The sequence below is a fragment of the Triturus cristatus genome, chromosome 3_1, assembly GCF_964204655.1.
Source record: "Triturus cristatus chromosome 3_1, aTriCri1.1, whole genome shotgun sequence".
NCBI lineage: Eukaryota > Metazoa > Chordata > Amphibia > Caudata > Salamandridae > Triturus > Triturus cristatus.
The window spans coordinates 689,774,607-689,791,509 of NC_140583.1; the positions used below are offsets into that span (position 1 = coordinate 689,774,607).

The 16,903-nt window shown below is 40.1% G+C and overlaps 1 protein-coding gene across 1 annotated transcript in view; it reads left to right on the top strand.

The window, feature by feature from the left end:
- Positions 1-16,903, top strand: part of LOC146860809 (sperm-specific sodium:proton exchanger-like) — a 5,538,638-nt gene that overhangs the window by 921,277 nt on the left and 4,600,458 nt on the right. Inside the window, exon 5 of the mRNA XM_085646172.1 lies at positions 13,400-13,513. Coding sequence (XP_085502298.1) covers positions 13,400-13,513 — 114 coding nt within the window. The remainder of the gene's footprint in view (positions 1-13,399; positions 13,514-16,903) is intronic.

Consider the following 16,903-nt stretch of genomic DNA (forward strand, 5'->3'; position numbering starts at 1 on the left):
AAGTGTACATACATTTAGGCGCCATTATTGCTTGGATTTGGCTTTGGAAGTGGCGGTAGGACAAGCAGCCTTACATAATCTTTTTCAATAAGGTAAGCCTCTGTTTTAGTGGTGCTTAAATAATTAATTTCAATTCAGTGGAATTCTGTTGACATGTTATTGCTGTTTTGCATGCTCTTTTATATTTATTGGTGTGTGTATATATATATATATTCACTGAAAAAACCATAGGTTTCACACAAGTTATAGTTAGCTGTACATTTCACTCGTAAAAAAACAATAAAATTCCCCCGTTATAGTTACTGTAGGCAACTATAACTCACGCGACCGTAATCCTCTGCTGATGCTAATACTGTATTTAGACACTTATTTGCCCATGTCTTCTTCCATTACATTTTAGCTATACATATATTACAAATATTTTTTTTTCATAAAGACACATATGTCATCAGCACAGGATTACGGTCGCGTGAGTTATAGTTGCCTACAGTAACTATAACGGGGGAATTTCATTGGTTTTTTACGAGTGAAATGTACAGCTAACTATAACTTGTGTGAAACCTATGGTTTTTTCAGTGAATTTGCAAGGTTTTTTAAATGCTAATTCCTAACTATAACGTGTGTGAAACCTATGGTTTTTTCAGTGAATTTGCAAGGTTTTTTAAATGCTAATTCCTAACTATAATGTGTGTTAAACCTATGGATTTTTTATTTAATTTTGCACGGTTTTGCTTATTTTATTTTATTTTTTTTTGCATTTTTTTCCGTGCGCGTACGGTAAGCTGACGTTACGCGTACGTCACGTACGTATCACGTAAGCGCACCATCCTTATGACGTACGGTGCGTTTTCGTAATACGTACGCGACGTACGCGTACACGCATGCGCGTTGCGCGGAACCAAAGTCGCGCTTACGCGGGTGCGTGTTATGCGCATGCGCGAGTGCCGTCATACGTACGCGCCCCGTAAGCGCTCCGTAAGCGTTACGTTTGCGCATGCGCACTTTTTTACGAGCGCGTACCGTAAGCTTACGGAGCGCGCACGGTAGGTCATGTGACCCACAAGGAACACTTTTCATTGGTTTAAACTACTTTCAGTTCCAGAAACTTCAAACACCACACCCATTCCCCTCATTACTGCTTGAGATCCCTTAGGAGAAGGAGCTGGATTGACATTGGGATACAATGGCAGAACAGCAGAGCTCTTCTGAGAGTGAGGCCAGCAGCACCACCATGATCCAGAGAAGGAGGAAACAAAAGACTTCTTTTGTATGGGAGTATTTTACTTTTCCAGAGGGGGAGAAAAAGGTGAATGCTCAATTGGTCACTTGCACACTTTGTGGCCGTGTTTTATCTAGAGGAAATCCAAGGAAGAAATATTCCTTTGGAAATCACTCTATGAAAAGACACCTGCAGGATAGACATCCCAGGACCTTTGCTCGACATACTGGAGAAAACTCTTCAGTAAGTCACCAGAGCCCAACCTCAGATGCTCAGCCGAGTACATCATCGGCAGCTCAGCTGAGCCCTTCCTCTGAGGTGGGAGCATCACCTTCTTCTTTTCCTGTGGACATTAACCCTCGATTTGGGAGGGTTGAAATGAGGTGTACAAGATGTGGTGGTCTTATTGTTTATGGGGAGATCAGTCTTCCCCTTATTAACAATAAGATAGACCAGCATGTTTGTAGACGCTTATAATATTCCCATTCTTTCTTTCCTCTATCCCTGTATTAACCCAACGGCTCTTATAAGAGCCAACCCTACCTCACAATTTTTTTTATTTTTTTTTAAGCTTTCCTTTTTGCAATATTTTTTTTGCCGTGCGCGCACGGTACGTGTAATTCCGCGAATTTCGCGGAATTTCGCAGTTTACACCGTGCGCGTACGCTACGCGCATTCGGCGATTTTTCAAAAAAAAAAGAAAATTTCATTTTTGCCCTTGAGGGTCCTTCTGGGACCCCCTGACCAAGGCTAGGGGGTCAGGAACTGTCGAGCCTGCCCCCTTTTCACATTATCCACCTTTTTTATTCACCCCCCTGACAGTGCGAGTGACAAAATGGCGGCTGACACTTCCTCCTTTCTTCCGATTCGAATGTTTACTAAGATCTAACAGCCAATCAGATGTGAGCTCGCGCACGCCACCGTACGCGCACGGTAAGCGCACGGTAAGCGCACCGTAAGCTGCCACAGATATATATATTGATTTAAATGCTATTTTCTCAGAATCTACTGAACAGATTTACACCAAACCTACAAAAGGCACTTCCTTGACCTGGGGACTACCTCTCTGCCAAATTTCATTAAATTCTGTTCAGCCGTTCGGGCTGTAGCTCTGTCTAAAGGTCCTATGGAAAAATGCATGGGAAAAACGCGTTTTGGGACCCCCCTTTTATCTCAGCCCCCGCTTGACAAATCCCCCCGAGACTTTCAGGGTAGGAGCGGAGCGTAGCGCCCCACCTATTTTGAAAAATTCGCGAGGATTCGACGACCGGCGCCAAAGTTATTCAAAATAGAATGTTGCGGATTTCCTATGGAAACGTGGTCCTAACTATAACTACCTACTGGCGACCGCCAGTAGGTAATATATATATATATATATATATTCCCTGAAAAAACCAAAGGTTTCAGGGGCGTTATAGTTAGGAATTGACATTTAAAAAACCTTAGAAATTCACTAAAAAAAACATAGGTTTCAGGGGCGTTATAGTTAGCTGGATATTTCCCTCGTACAAAACCCTAGAAATTCCCCTGTTATAGTTAGTCCAGCTAACTATAACTCGTGCCCCCGCAATGCACTACTGATGACATCACATATTACATCACTCATGACATGGTCAGTGACATCACTGATGACATCTCAAATGACATCACTGATGACATCACTGATGACGTCATCCAGTGACTGTGTGTTTCTGTAAAGTTTAAATATGTTTTATATATTAATAGTGAAAGATCTATGGAAGAATGAGTGGGTGTATAAGTGTGTGAATGCGTGATTTTCTAGGTGCGTAGCTAACTCTATAAGTGAGTCATTAAATGTATCTTACTGCAGACTAGTGACTAAACTGTGTGAATGTCTGTATGTGTCTGTGTGTTGGTGTATAAGTGGCTGCATGGTTTTGTGAATAGCTGTATGAGGGTCTATATGGGTTATTGATTGGTTGTCTGAGTATCTGTATGGGTGCCTGAGTGTTTGTGTGGGTAGGGTGTGTGTGACTCTGTGCATAGATGTGTGAGTGGGTGATTCAGTGGGTGCATGGTTTTAAGAGTGCATCTGTGATGGACTGTATGGTTGGGTGACTGTATGTAAGGGTGTGTTAGTGATTGAATGTATATCTCAGTTGTACATGTGTCAGTAACTACATATGTGAAACGCAGTGTATATGTGTGTAAGAGTATATAACTATGTATATGTGAGAGTGTGTGATTTTGGGAGTGGCTGCATGGATGAGTGTGTGCTTGTATCAGTAATTGTATAAGAGCGTCAGAATTTGTTAGTATTTTTATGAGTAAGTGAACTTGAGTGTGTTTAAGTAAATTGGACTGTGATTAATTATTTGCATGACTGACTAGATGTGTCAGTACCTCAATGGATGACTGGCGGTGTGTGAGTGTCTATATAGGTGTATAAATGCATATGATAGTCCTGTACAGAGTGACTGTAAGTATGAGTGACTGTACAGGTGAGTGAGTGGAGATGTATGCAGACCTAAGAGTCAATGAGTGGGTGTGTAGTCATTGGTATTGGAGTATCTATGGTTTTCAAAATGGCCGTCTGAAATTTTGAGTCGGTGTATCAAAGGTTATAATATGGTGTGAGAAGATGCACTAATTTATCACATGGATGACGTCATCAGTGATGTCATCAGTGATGTCATTTGAGATGTCATCAGTGATGTCATCAGTGATGTCACTGACCATGTCATGAGTGATGTAATATGTGACGTCATCAGCAGTGCATTGCGGGGGCGTGAGTTATAGTTAGCTGAACTAACTAGAACAGGGGAATTTCTAGGGTTTTGTATGAGGAAAATGTCCAGCTAACTATAACGCCCCTGAAACCTATGGTTTTTTTAGTGAATTTCTAAGGTTTTTTAAAAGCCAATTCCTAACTATACCGCCCCTGAAACCTTTGGTTTTTTCAGTGAATTTCAAAGGTTTTTTAAATGCCAATTCCTAACTATAACGTGCATGAAACCTATGGTTTTTTCAGTGAATTTCAAAGGTTTTCTAAATGCTAATTCCTATCTATAACTTATCTCTAAAGATATCATGTTTAATGATTTTCATTGGATTTCTATATTTTTCAAATTCAGTGTGTCAATTTCAATAATTATGTTTTTTTGAAATTCTTTATCACCATTTTTTTAATTTATTTTTTAATTAATTCTTTTAAAAACTTAAAAAATATTTGTTTTTATTGGGTTTTTCAAACATATTTGTTTATATTTTAAAAAATATTTCTTTAACTATATGTTCAAAACTTTATTTTATATATTTTTTTCCACGTTTTTGGATCCGCGCACCCTATGCGCACCGTTCTCGATCCCTACGCGTTAGCATCCGCGCATGGTATGCGTTGGGTACGTGTTTAGAGCGAGATCGCAATGCGACTGGTACGCGACTCCCAGCCTATACGTGACACGTTCGATGTACGTAACGCGATGTTTACGCGCTTCCGCGATGTGTCATCTGCGTCTATGACGCGGTAGGTGCGCGGATCCCGCTAAATATTTAACATTTAAAAAAACATATATATATGTATTTCATGTGAATATATTAATTGAAGACAAACTCTAAACTAGTCTTAAAACTAATATATTTTTACATCTAATCCTATAATTTTTTTTAATTCAATTTCGCGGATGCGCGCAGGGTGTGTGCTGCCTAAGCGCAGGGTGCGCGGATCCCATGTGACCTGCAAAAAAAGAGATTTGATTGGTTCATTACACTTCCTGTTCTAACTATTGAAAGACCCCACCCAATTCAATCATTCTTCTTTGACCTCCTTTTGAGGAGCATCTCTTTGCAGAGAAGAAGATTTTTTAGACTAAGCTTACACTTAGCTCTAACTTTTTTCAAATAAAAATGGCTTCAGGGCAGCTGGCATCACCTGCATCTCCTCATACATCTGAGGATGAATTTTTTGAGGAAGCACCACGCAAAGAACGTTTTTCTTCAGTGGTGTGGCAATTTTTTACTTTTCCCGAGGGGCAGAATAAGACCAATGCCACCTTGGTCACATGCAAGATTTGCAAACGAGTGCTGTCGCGCGGGGATCCTAACAAGAAATACTCGTGCGGCACGGCTAGTATGATGAAGCACCTAAGGACCCTTCATCCAAACAATCTTGCACGAGAAGAGTGTAAACGGATGAGAAACACTCCTGCTCCTGCGCCTTCCACCTCATCGCAGCCGAGCACATCAAGAGTGCATCCATCAGCCGAAAACTTGGACATCCGTCCTCAATTTCAATTTTTAAAGGTGCTCTGCACTAAGTGCAATGCGACTTTGTGCTACGGTGAGCAGCCGATCGATCTGATCTGCCGCCGGCAAGTAAGTCACATTTGCTAGTTTTTTAATGTTTTTTTTTTATTGTTCCCTGAAGTTCATTGTTTGGTTCATCCTGGTTTTTTTTTTTTTTTTTCCAAAAAATCACAAAAAATCACAAAATTGGAAAAAAAAAAAATTAAAAACAAAGAAGAAAACAAAAAGTTCTTGTAAGAACTAACTTTCCTGGTTTAAAAAAAGAGCTACATTTCATTGTTAGTGTTGAAAGTTTAGATGAATGTATGTGTAGTATGTAATTGACTGAATGAATGCATTAGTAGCGTATGGTGAATGTATCAGTGCAGAACTATGAGGAAGTGTTGCAGTATCACACAGTAACCTCTTTAACTGCAGTGTGCTGTAGTACTTCCAAAGCACAGGGATGCAACATATGTACATAAATATGTTGCAAATCTATGCTTCTCTCTGCACGGCTGCTTAAACTGCAGCCATGTGGTGACACAGGCACCCTTCCACCATAGTTCAAGGATATATGTGTCATGTGCTGTTTGTTTTTGTGCAGGAAGACACACCTTCCTGCACAAAAACAATCAGTAAAGGCATTTTTCTCCTTGAATGTAAGCTGAGCATTGTAGCATGCATTGAAGATATGAAAATGTGGAGAAATGAAAACAATTCTCCTTGTTGTGCTTTCCTACACCAATTTTAGAATGGTGCAGCATTCACACATATCAAGATTTATGATTTCTGATAAATCTAGACATGTGTCTTGTTCTATGAGTATTCAGTGCAATCATGCACAACAACACTTATAGAACACCCTTTCAACGCAAAGTGGTGTGCATAATGAGGTTGTATTTATATGGAGTATAAAAAGTGCACAGAGTGCCTTTTCCTCTCTTTGTAAATATGAAAGAGTGTCTTGCACAACAACTATATTACAAAAAGTGACATATTTCCAGTTTTAAAATTCCTTGCGAATGATAGAAGGTAAGCACAGAGTTTTGTCTGCAAAGATGTTCAAAGAAGAATGATTGAAATGATTGTGGTCCTTCAATAGGTACAATGGGAAATATTATGAACACCTCAAATCTCTTTTTTTGCAGGTCACATGATATTTGATTATGGTCAGATTTCAAAACTACATAGGTATAAACAGAGTGTTTTTAGAAACGTGTTTCAACTTTGTAGCTTCTTGCAGACCTCCTCATTCAGTATATTGAGACTTAGTTAAACTTACCTTCACAGTAATAGAAATAAAAAATGGTATACATTTCTTTCAGATTTTCATTGCAATCTAAATTCATATAAATTGCTTATTTTAAAATTTGGATCTGTGAAAGAAAAGGAAAAAAAAATTATAACATGTAATTATACATTTTTTTACAACACAGCATAATTTCCACAAAGTAATTTGTTTGCCTTTTTTGCTGATTTCAATTGTACTCATCACTTAACAGCAGGCAAAAAAAAACAATCAGAAAGATTGTTAAAAAAACAACAACATGCTATTCTCAGCAAAATACCACAAGATACAAATCACAGATATATAAAATGCTTACGGCTAACAACATTTTATAAGTTTAACTTACAAAAACTGTAAATGTCGCCGCTTTAAAATATTCACCGAATCTGAGGATACATTTTTGGAGTAGGCACCACGCCCACAACGTTTTTCTTCAGTGGTGTGGAAATGTTTTACTTTTCCCGAGGGGCAAACAAAGACCAATGCCACCTTGGTCACGTGCAAGATGTACAAAAGAGTTCTGTCGCGAGGGGATCCTAACAAGAAATACTCGTATGGCACGGCAAGTATGATGAAACACCTAAGGACCCTTCATCCGAACAATCTTGCACGAGAAGAGTGCAAACGGATGAGAACCACTCCTGTGCCTTTTTGAGTTTCATTTCTTTTTCTTTTTTTTTCTGGCATGATTTCTCTATTTTTACGTTGAAAAACAGTATCTGTAAAAAAGAATCACAAATAAATGTATATTAATAACTTTAAAATGTATACTATTCCATTACTGTTCAAACACATTTTATATAAAAAACTATAGCCCTGAACCACAAGTGTGACGATGGTTAAAACACTACATGCATAGTGCATACTACTTTGAAGCAGTTCATGCTCTAAAGCCTACTTCACTAAAAGACTACATGCTAACTGACTGAATTACAGTACTATAAGGAGACACACTGGGTGAGTGACAGGGTGTTTGCTAGAAGTGTATGAATACTGATTGGGGAATTGAAGGTGTGGAAGACAACTGTGTAGGTGATTAGAGGACTGCATCCATAGTGAATAGGCATTTGAAGCAGTCTATGTGCTAAGACCTGGCTCACTGCATGAGTACTTGGGTACTGACGGAATGATTAGAATACAGCAAGGAGAGTGCCTGGGTGAATTTATAAGTGGTTGGCTTTTGACACAGGGAATGGATTAGTACTTGGTGCTGAAAAGGGTCACTAGAGGAGTGCAAAGGGAGTGACAGGATGTTTGCTGGACTGTATGGATACTGACTAGGGAATTGAAGGTGTGAAAGACAAGTGTATAGTATGTTAGAAGACTGCATGCATACTGCATAGACATTTGAAGCAGTCTATGTGGTAATGTATGGTTCACAACATGAGTATTTGGAAACTGACAAAATCATCAGACTACTGCTAGGACAGTGCCTGGGTAAAACTTTTAAATTTTCAGTTCTGGCACAGTGAAGAGAATAGTACATGGTACTGCACTTTAGTGTCAAACCCTGACTCATTTTATCAACGCATAAGCAAAGAATAGCTTATAAAGCTACTAAAACTTGACAACATGACCGGTTTTAAAACAGTTATCTGTCAGCAAATACGCCATGTTACCAAATGCTTCTATCACAATCCTTACCCAAATGCACACAGACTCACAGTGTGCTTTTAGACAAGCAACACTATCGTAGGAGTTTACCAAAACTCATTCACTAGTCTAGAAGAGGTAAGGGTACTGCACACAATCTACATATTTAAGTACAGCACATTAGTGTCAAAGCATGACTCATTTAATCAACGCATAAGCAAAGACTGGCTTCTAATGCTACTACAACTTGACAACAGGACAGGTTTTAAAAGAGTTATCTGCCAGAAAATACACAATGTTACCAAATGCTTCTCTCACAGTGGTTCCCAAATGCACACAGACTCACAGTGTGATTCTAGACAAGCACCACTATCCCTAGGAGTTTACCAAAACTCATTCACTACAGTGGAAGTGATAAGGGAACTGCACACAATCTACATATTTCAGGACTGCACTTTTGTGTCAAAGCCTGACTCATTTAATCAAAGCATAAGCAAAAACTGCCTTCTAATGCTACTAAAACTTGACAACAAGACAGGTTTTAAAACAGTTATCTGTCAGCAAATACACAATGTTACCAAATACTTCTCTCACAGTGGTTCCCAAATGCACACAGACTCACAGTGTGATTCTAGACAAGCAACACTATCCCTAGCAGCTTACAAAAACTCATTCACTACTGTGCAAGGGGTAAGGAGACTACACACAATCTACATATTAAAGTACAGCACATTAGTGTCAAAGCATGACTTATTTTATCAATGCATAAGCAAAGACTGGCTTCTAATGCTACTAAAACTTGACAACATGACAGGTTTTAAAACAGTTATCTGTCAGCAAATACACGATGTTACCAAATGCTTCTCTCACAGTGGTTCCCAAATGCACTCATACTCACTGTGTGATTCTAGACAAACAACACTATCCCTTGCACTATACCAAAACACATTTCTTCATCTAGAAAGAGTACTACATTTTAGTATAGAGACATAACTCATTTCACAAATTCATAAATAATGACTGGTTTCTAATTCTACCAAAATATAAAAACAGCACAGTTATCTGTCTGCAAACACATGAAAAACACAAATGCTTATCACAGAATGGTTTCTACATGCACACACACTGTCAATAAGATTGTAGAGAAAAGAAGTACTCCCTACACTTTAGCAGGAGAAATACATTAGTCTGATTAATATCAAAATAGTCTACATACATCCCCTCACAATTAAATAACTCACCTTTCAAGTTGTTTTGTAGATTAAGAAGTATATCAGTCACACACCAGATATGAGTCACACACCAGATTTTCTTATACAGAATCTCTGCACTGTGCACCTCTCAGCAAAAACAAAGAATGGCAAAGTTTCCCTTTCATTTTCCACACATATACATGTAAACATCAAATCACAATCCTTCACACATAAATTCAAAAGCAAACACACATTTCCATTGGTTAAACATTTCAACCCTTTCCAAATGAAATATATTTCAACCCTTCCCCCAATCAGCCTTCTGCCTGTTACCATAGAAACAGGTCATGGAACTCTGTACTGAGCACACAGGTCACAAGTTCAGCACACAATGTTGCTAAACAAGACAGCAAGTGTGCTTGACTTTTCAACATATCAGCTTATCATATATAATGTTCCTTACAATCAGTTTTTGTTAACCAATAAGAATAATGCGTTTAAAAAACAGAAATATACACCCTACCTTTCAGTGTAGAAAGTTGTCATACAACCAATGATTTCTTGTCTTTTTAAAAAAAAAAAAATCCTTGGATCCGCACACCCAACGCGACAGGATCCGTGCACCAAACGCGATAGGATGTGCGTGCAGGGTTTGCCTTTTTTTTTTTTTTAAAGGGGGCCCCAGGGGGTCCTTCTGGGACCCCCTAAGCACCTCTAGAGGGTCAGAGTATTTCCACTCTGCCCCCTTTATATGTTTTACACACTTATTCCCTTTGCTTCTTCAGCCTCGCTTCTATCGAGGCAGAAAATGGCCGCCAACAGTTCCTGGTTTCGAATGTAGACAGACACTCGACAGCCAATTAGCATTCAGCGCGTGATCGGGAGGGTGCGCGCTCGATTCGGGGAGGGTGCGCTTACGATGCGGGTAGGGTCCGCGAATCCTCCCCGGCCATAGATATCACTAACTTTTTTACCCTAATTTTCTCAGGAACTAATGAACAGATTCACACCATTTATGCAAAAGGCACGAGTTTGAACTTAGGACTACCTCTTTGCCAAATTTGGTGTCATTCCGTTTAGCGGTTCGGGCTGTAGTTGCGACAACAGATCCTATGGGAAATTGCATGGGGAAAACGCGTTTTGGGACCCCCCTTTTTTCTCGGCCCCCGCTTTACGAATCACCACGAAGCTTTCATGGTAGGAGCAGAGCGGAGCTGGCCAAAAGTTTGGAAAATTTCGCGAGAATTCATCAGCCGGCGCCAGACTTATTGGGAATAGAATGTTGCGGATTTCCTATGGAAAATAGGTCCTAATTATAACTATCTACTGGCGATCGCCAGTAGATAATATATAGATATATATATATATTTATATTATCTACTGGCGGTCGCCAGTAGATAGTTATAGTTAGGACCGAGTTTCCATAGGAAATCTCAAAATTCTATTTTGAATAACTTTGGCGCCGGTTGACGAATCCTCGCGAAATTTTCAAAACTAATGGGGCGCTCCGCTCAGCTCCTACCCTGAAAGTCTCGGGGTGATTCGTCAAGGGGGAGGGCTGAGAAAAAAGGGGTACCCAAAACGCGTTTTCCCCATGCATTTTCCCATAGGACCTTTAGTCGAAGGTACAGCCCAAACGGCTGAAAATAATTACTTGAAATTTGGCAAAGAGGTAGTCCTCAGGTCAGGCATGTGCCTTTTGCATATATGGTGTCAATCTGTTCAGTAGTTCCTGAGAAAATTGCAGTTAAAAGTACATAAATATCTATAGCCGCGCACCGTGCGCGCACGGTGCGCGCACGGTGCGGGCAGCATAACGTGCGCGAGCGTAATTCTGATTGGTGGTTACATGTCAGTCAACATTCGAATCGGTCGAAATCAGGAAGTGTCGGCCGCCATTTTGTGTGTTGTGTGTGTGACAGGGAAAAAGAAAGGTGGAGAACGTGAAAAGGGGGCAGGGTAGAGAGTTCCTGACCCCCTAGCCTTTGTCAGGGGGTCCCTGAAGGACCCCGAAGGGTGAAAAAAACATTTAACTGTTTATAAGTTTATAGAAGATATTAACTATGCTGTTCAACTTTATCCAAATTAAAAAAAAAAAGAGCTGAGCCATTCCATATTACAGGATACAGTCAATCTATAACTATATACATAGGTAACTTATTGTAAAATAAATATTTAAAAAATATAATAATACATTCATAAATTAGCATTTAAAAAGCCTTTGAAATTCACTGAAAAAACCATAGGTTTCACACACGTTAAAGTGAAGAATTAGCATTTAAAAAACCTTGCAAATTCACTGAAAAAACCATAGGTTTCACACACGTTATAGTTAGGAATTAGCATTTAAAAAACCTTGCAAATTCACTGAAAAAACCATAGGTTTCACACATGTTATAGTTAGCTGGACATTTCACTCGTGAAAAACCATTGAAATTCCCCCGTTATAGTTAGTGCAGGCAACTATAACTCACGCGACCGCAATCCTCTGCTGATGACGTCAGATATTACATCACTGATGACATATGTGTCTTTCTGAAAAAAAAATATTTGTAATATATGTATAGCTAAAAATTAATGGACGAAGACATGGGTAAATAAGTGTCTAAATACAGTGATGTAATATCTGACGTCATCAGCAGAGGATTGCGGTCGCGTGAGTTATAGTTGCCTGCACTAACTATAACGGGGGAATTTCAATGGTTTTTCACGAGTGAAATGTCCGGCTAACTATAACATGTGTGAAACCTATGGTGTTTTAAGTGAATTTGCAAGGTTTTTTAAATGCTAATTCCTAACTATAACGTGTGTGAAACCTATGTTTTTTTCAGTGAATATATATATATATATATATATATATATATATATATATATATATATATATATATATATATATATATTAGATATCTATTAGTTATTTATATGGTACCCGCTGTCCTCTAATATTACATTTTAATGATTATTCTTTGATAACTGCTGGCAATTCTGATTCAAGCATGTGTGCCTATGAAAAAATCCAATACTCGATAAGAAAACGAGTTACTTACCTGTAACTTCAGTTATCCAGTATTGGTATTTTTCATAGATTCACATGTGACCCACCCTCCTCCCCAGAGAGGCTTCCCTTATTATTTTTATAAATACTCTTTCCACTTGTGCTAGAAAATTTGAGGGTCTTGCCTCTCTGTGGAGTGTTCTTGAGGGTGCTTGTGACTGATTGGCTGTGGTTCTTTTTTACACAAAAATATGTATGGGCTACTGCAATGACTGTGCAGTGCATTACTGTCTATGATGATATGAATTACTACTATTATAATTTTACCGTGAGACTCCTACCTCGACGGCCAGGATGATTCAAGCATGTGAATTAATTAAAGATACCAATAGCGGATAACTGAAGGTACAGGTAAGTAACTAATTTTCAAATGGACGAAAGCCGTTTAGTCAGAAGCAAGGAAATAAGAAAAATAAGAATGCTGTTCAACCATGAGCAACTGGGTAACCCAAAGCTCACTCTTTGTTTTGCATTGTTCACATTCGTTTTTTAACAACAGACAGTAATTTATCAATATTAGGGGAGCAGAACATCTTTAGTATTATGTGAACAGTAATTACCACGTAATTCTCTTTGGTCTAAAGAAGGGAGATGCACTGTTCAGAAAAAGGTCACATGAATACGCTTGATGGCAGTGTAACTGGTAGTTTCTTTATACTGTTATGTTCATTTGTACATTCTGTTTTATGATATGCCTGTTATTTACAGTTTTTATTGAAGTGATGAAACACTCTGACAGCTAATAATTAAAAGCCTTTATACATTGTCAGTGTTAGATTACTTGGTTCTCCCTTTTATTTCAGATGCTCCAGTCATCTCTGTCCTCCTAGGATCCGAAGCTTTGTTTAATAATCCAGTGGCTATTATTGTGCTGGAAATTATCTCGGGTTGTATATTTGCTTTCGTTGGATCTCGAGGTTAGGATATTACTTTTCTTTGAGTTTCCTGCTACTATTGTCAACCATACATTTTGCAAGATTTACAATCGCTGATTTGAAAGTGAATATATTATTACTCAATCTAAAGGTTTACTGGCAGTCTTTTCTTGCAGATTGTGCTGATTATTTAAGAGGTGTGGGTCATCTGCGAAAATCACTGATTTGTGCTTCTGACAAATTTACAGTTTGCCCGCCCCATTTAGAGGTGGGTGAAGCTGTGCTGCTGGAATCCTTTGACCAACTGTCAGCCCTCCATGTCCATTGGTCAATATGTCCCATAAAGTTCACATTTTTTAGGGCAATCGTTCCCATGTACATTCTATCTGTGCGGACACAGCCTTGGAAAGCCTGGAAGTCTCGAACAGGAAACAACAGAAACTCCTGGCGTGTCATGACCATTTATTCTTTTGTGTTTTTTAAGACTAAATCCTGTTTTGTTATTGAAAAACAAGAATCTTATTGAGCGAGCTCATCCAGCATGCCTGCCAATTCAACTGAGCTCCAGTGCATTCAATGGAGACTCTGCTGAAGCCACAGAGATTCCTGCCTGTCTGGGAGTGATCTTTAACATGGCAGGTGTCTCACCACCAGCGGAGTGAAGACTATAGCCTCTACTGAACTGGCCGCGACAGGCTGCCTGCCACCCTGTACTTAACTTTAGAGTAGACATTTACAAAGGTTTTTAGCATAATTGCGCAATACATTATTTTGATCCATGTCACTGCTAAGTTTGACCTTCCACTCTCTTCCTTTAAGGTGCCTTTAATGACCGTTACAGCTTATATATTTAATTGACTTATTGAGATTTTTCATATTGCATGTACACACCCCAAGAGTAATGGAGTGCTCTGCAGAGATTATTGAATGTAGCACAATAGCTTAGAATGGAACATAATCGATCCGCACATCTACAGATGCATACACAAACATTTCTACACAATATTACAAGTAACATTACTAAACAATATTACAAGTTAAAAAAGAGGAAAACGTGATTAGGAACCAAACACCCACTGATGCTTATACAGTCATTCAGATATGGATAAGGATATGAGCGACCAATACGTTTTTTATTGAAAACGGATTTTAAGGAAGAGGCATCTAAGCTGCGAAGTTGGCAAGAATGTACTGAAATCTTGTATTTTCTTCCAGGATAATAAAAATGAGCACAGTACAAAAGTAACCATTAACTTTTTGTAAGTCAAGCTGCCGTTAATAAGGAGCCAGATTAAGGAGTGTAGGTCACGAATGACGTGATAGAATCAGTCAGTCTCTGGGCTGAGATGTGCTCCTGTATGCAAAGAGACTTTGAGTGCTGGAAGTTAGATTTTAGGAATGCCAAAGAGAACAGCATTCCTATATTCAAGTCCGGGAAGCACCAATGTTTGGACTACTTCTTTGAGGTTCTGTTCTGGACTGAAAGGGTTGATCCCTTAATGAGTCTAAGCTGATGTTTGGTGCTACTGACAAGGGAGTTGATGTGTTCGTGGAAATTCTGGTCCTGATTAGGGGTGGGCGGAATTTGCGGAATTAACCTTCGCAAATTATCGCGAGAATGTTTAAAATTATCGCAAACAAGCAGAAATATCGCGAAGATGCGGAAGTTTTTTTCCGGCATGTTCGCGCGATTTTCTGCATGGTTGCGGGTCGCCAACTTACCCATGTGGCTGCTTGCGGGCGCGGCCATCTTGTTTTGAGTTGTTCTCGCGGTGCATGATCGCGAGAAGAAAGACGTGATCGCGCGACGCATGACGTCACTGCGGGCGCGAACTGTCGCGAGACAGCGCAAATGGCTAAAAACAATACAACATCTCATGGAGAACGCGACCGGATCAAGAAAACTTGTCGGCGAACGCAGGGATTCAGGTAAGGCGATCGCGCGCGCGCGAGAATGTATCATTTTACAGCGCGAGCAAGAAACAAATTATCGCCAAGCTGCGGAAACCGGAATTTTTGACATTTTCGCGCTCTCCGCGGAACGCAAAAATGTCAAATTATCGCAATTTCCGCGAACGGAACGAAATTTTTGCCCAGGCCTAGTCCTGATTTAGAGTTTCGCGGAACGGGATACTCTACCAAACCCTTGCGAATATCCCATCCATGGTATTGACAGTGCCATAGGCCACAATACACTTGTAAAACAGCGGATGGAACATTTGTCACATTAGGGATGGAGTATCCTGTTCGCAAACTGTAAATACGGTCTTAGGTCTAGTCCGAAGAGTAAAACTCAATGATTTTGTGCTTTCCATAATTGCTGAAGTGAAATCTTTGATGCTGGTACATTCTTGTAATTTCTGCACAGGGTTGGGACAAGATTGGGATGGAATTAGTTGAAATTTGGTTCTGTTAGGATCTGTTATCTTTTTGCAATAATTACCAGCTGCTTTTGGGGTGGGGGGGGAGGGTTAATTTAGCTCTACAGATTCTGCTTTTATTCTTGTCTGCAATGAATAGAAATCTGGGGCTACTCAGACCTTGCACAATTTTTTACTTCTGAAAGAGTATCTCTCAAAAGACTGTTGAGACTTCCTCGTAGTACGCCTACCTCAGTACCTGGATGTGGAATTACTTATGTAGTCTCTCACAATGCATTTAGACCTCTAGAGTTTGGGGCACACCTGTGGCCATATCATGATGAGTGGAGCACCTCATTTTTGTGTGTGAAGTATTTAAAGTTTAGACATATCACTCTGAATTTCTCTGAGTGAAGTTATGACCTTTAAAGAGACATTTTGAACAGGAATTGCCTCTCTGTTTCCCACTTGTTTTGTCTACAGTTAATTCAATCAGAAAAATTCTCACTTTGACTGAGCTTTAGACACCTTGAGGCCCATTAGGATGTCGGGCGGTGGCACCACCGTGGTGCTGGCGGTGCGGAAAAATGCTTTTTTCTGCCCGCGAGCAGCGGTCCTCATGTCCGCCATATTATTATGGCCAAACATAGGCCATTTCCCGACTGCCGCGATGCGACGCGCACCGCCATTAAAGTGTGCCCGCCACCGTGGCGGTGGGAGCCAATGGAGACTCACCGCCATGCGGAATGACGTCCGCCCCGCTCCACAAATTAGGATGACACAAGCAAGCAGACGCACCGCAGCGGAGACACCGCCCAACCAGAGATGGCGGAAGCGCGACAGCGGAGCGCCAAACCAGAGTCCCGGTCACGACCGCCATGGACCTAGCTCTACACGTCTTTCCGGTGCTGTACCTGCTACATCACCAGGAACTCATGGACCGCCGCGGCCACCGCCGCAGATACGCAACAACACAAACACAACACACAACACACGGGCTGACACAGGGTCCAAATTCACATCAGACACCCTAGGGGGGACAGGGACACATCCACAAGGGCACCCACACATC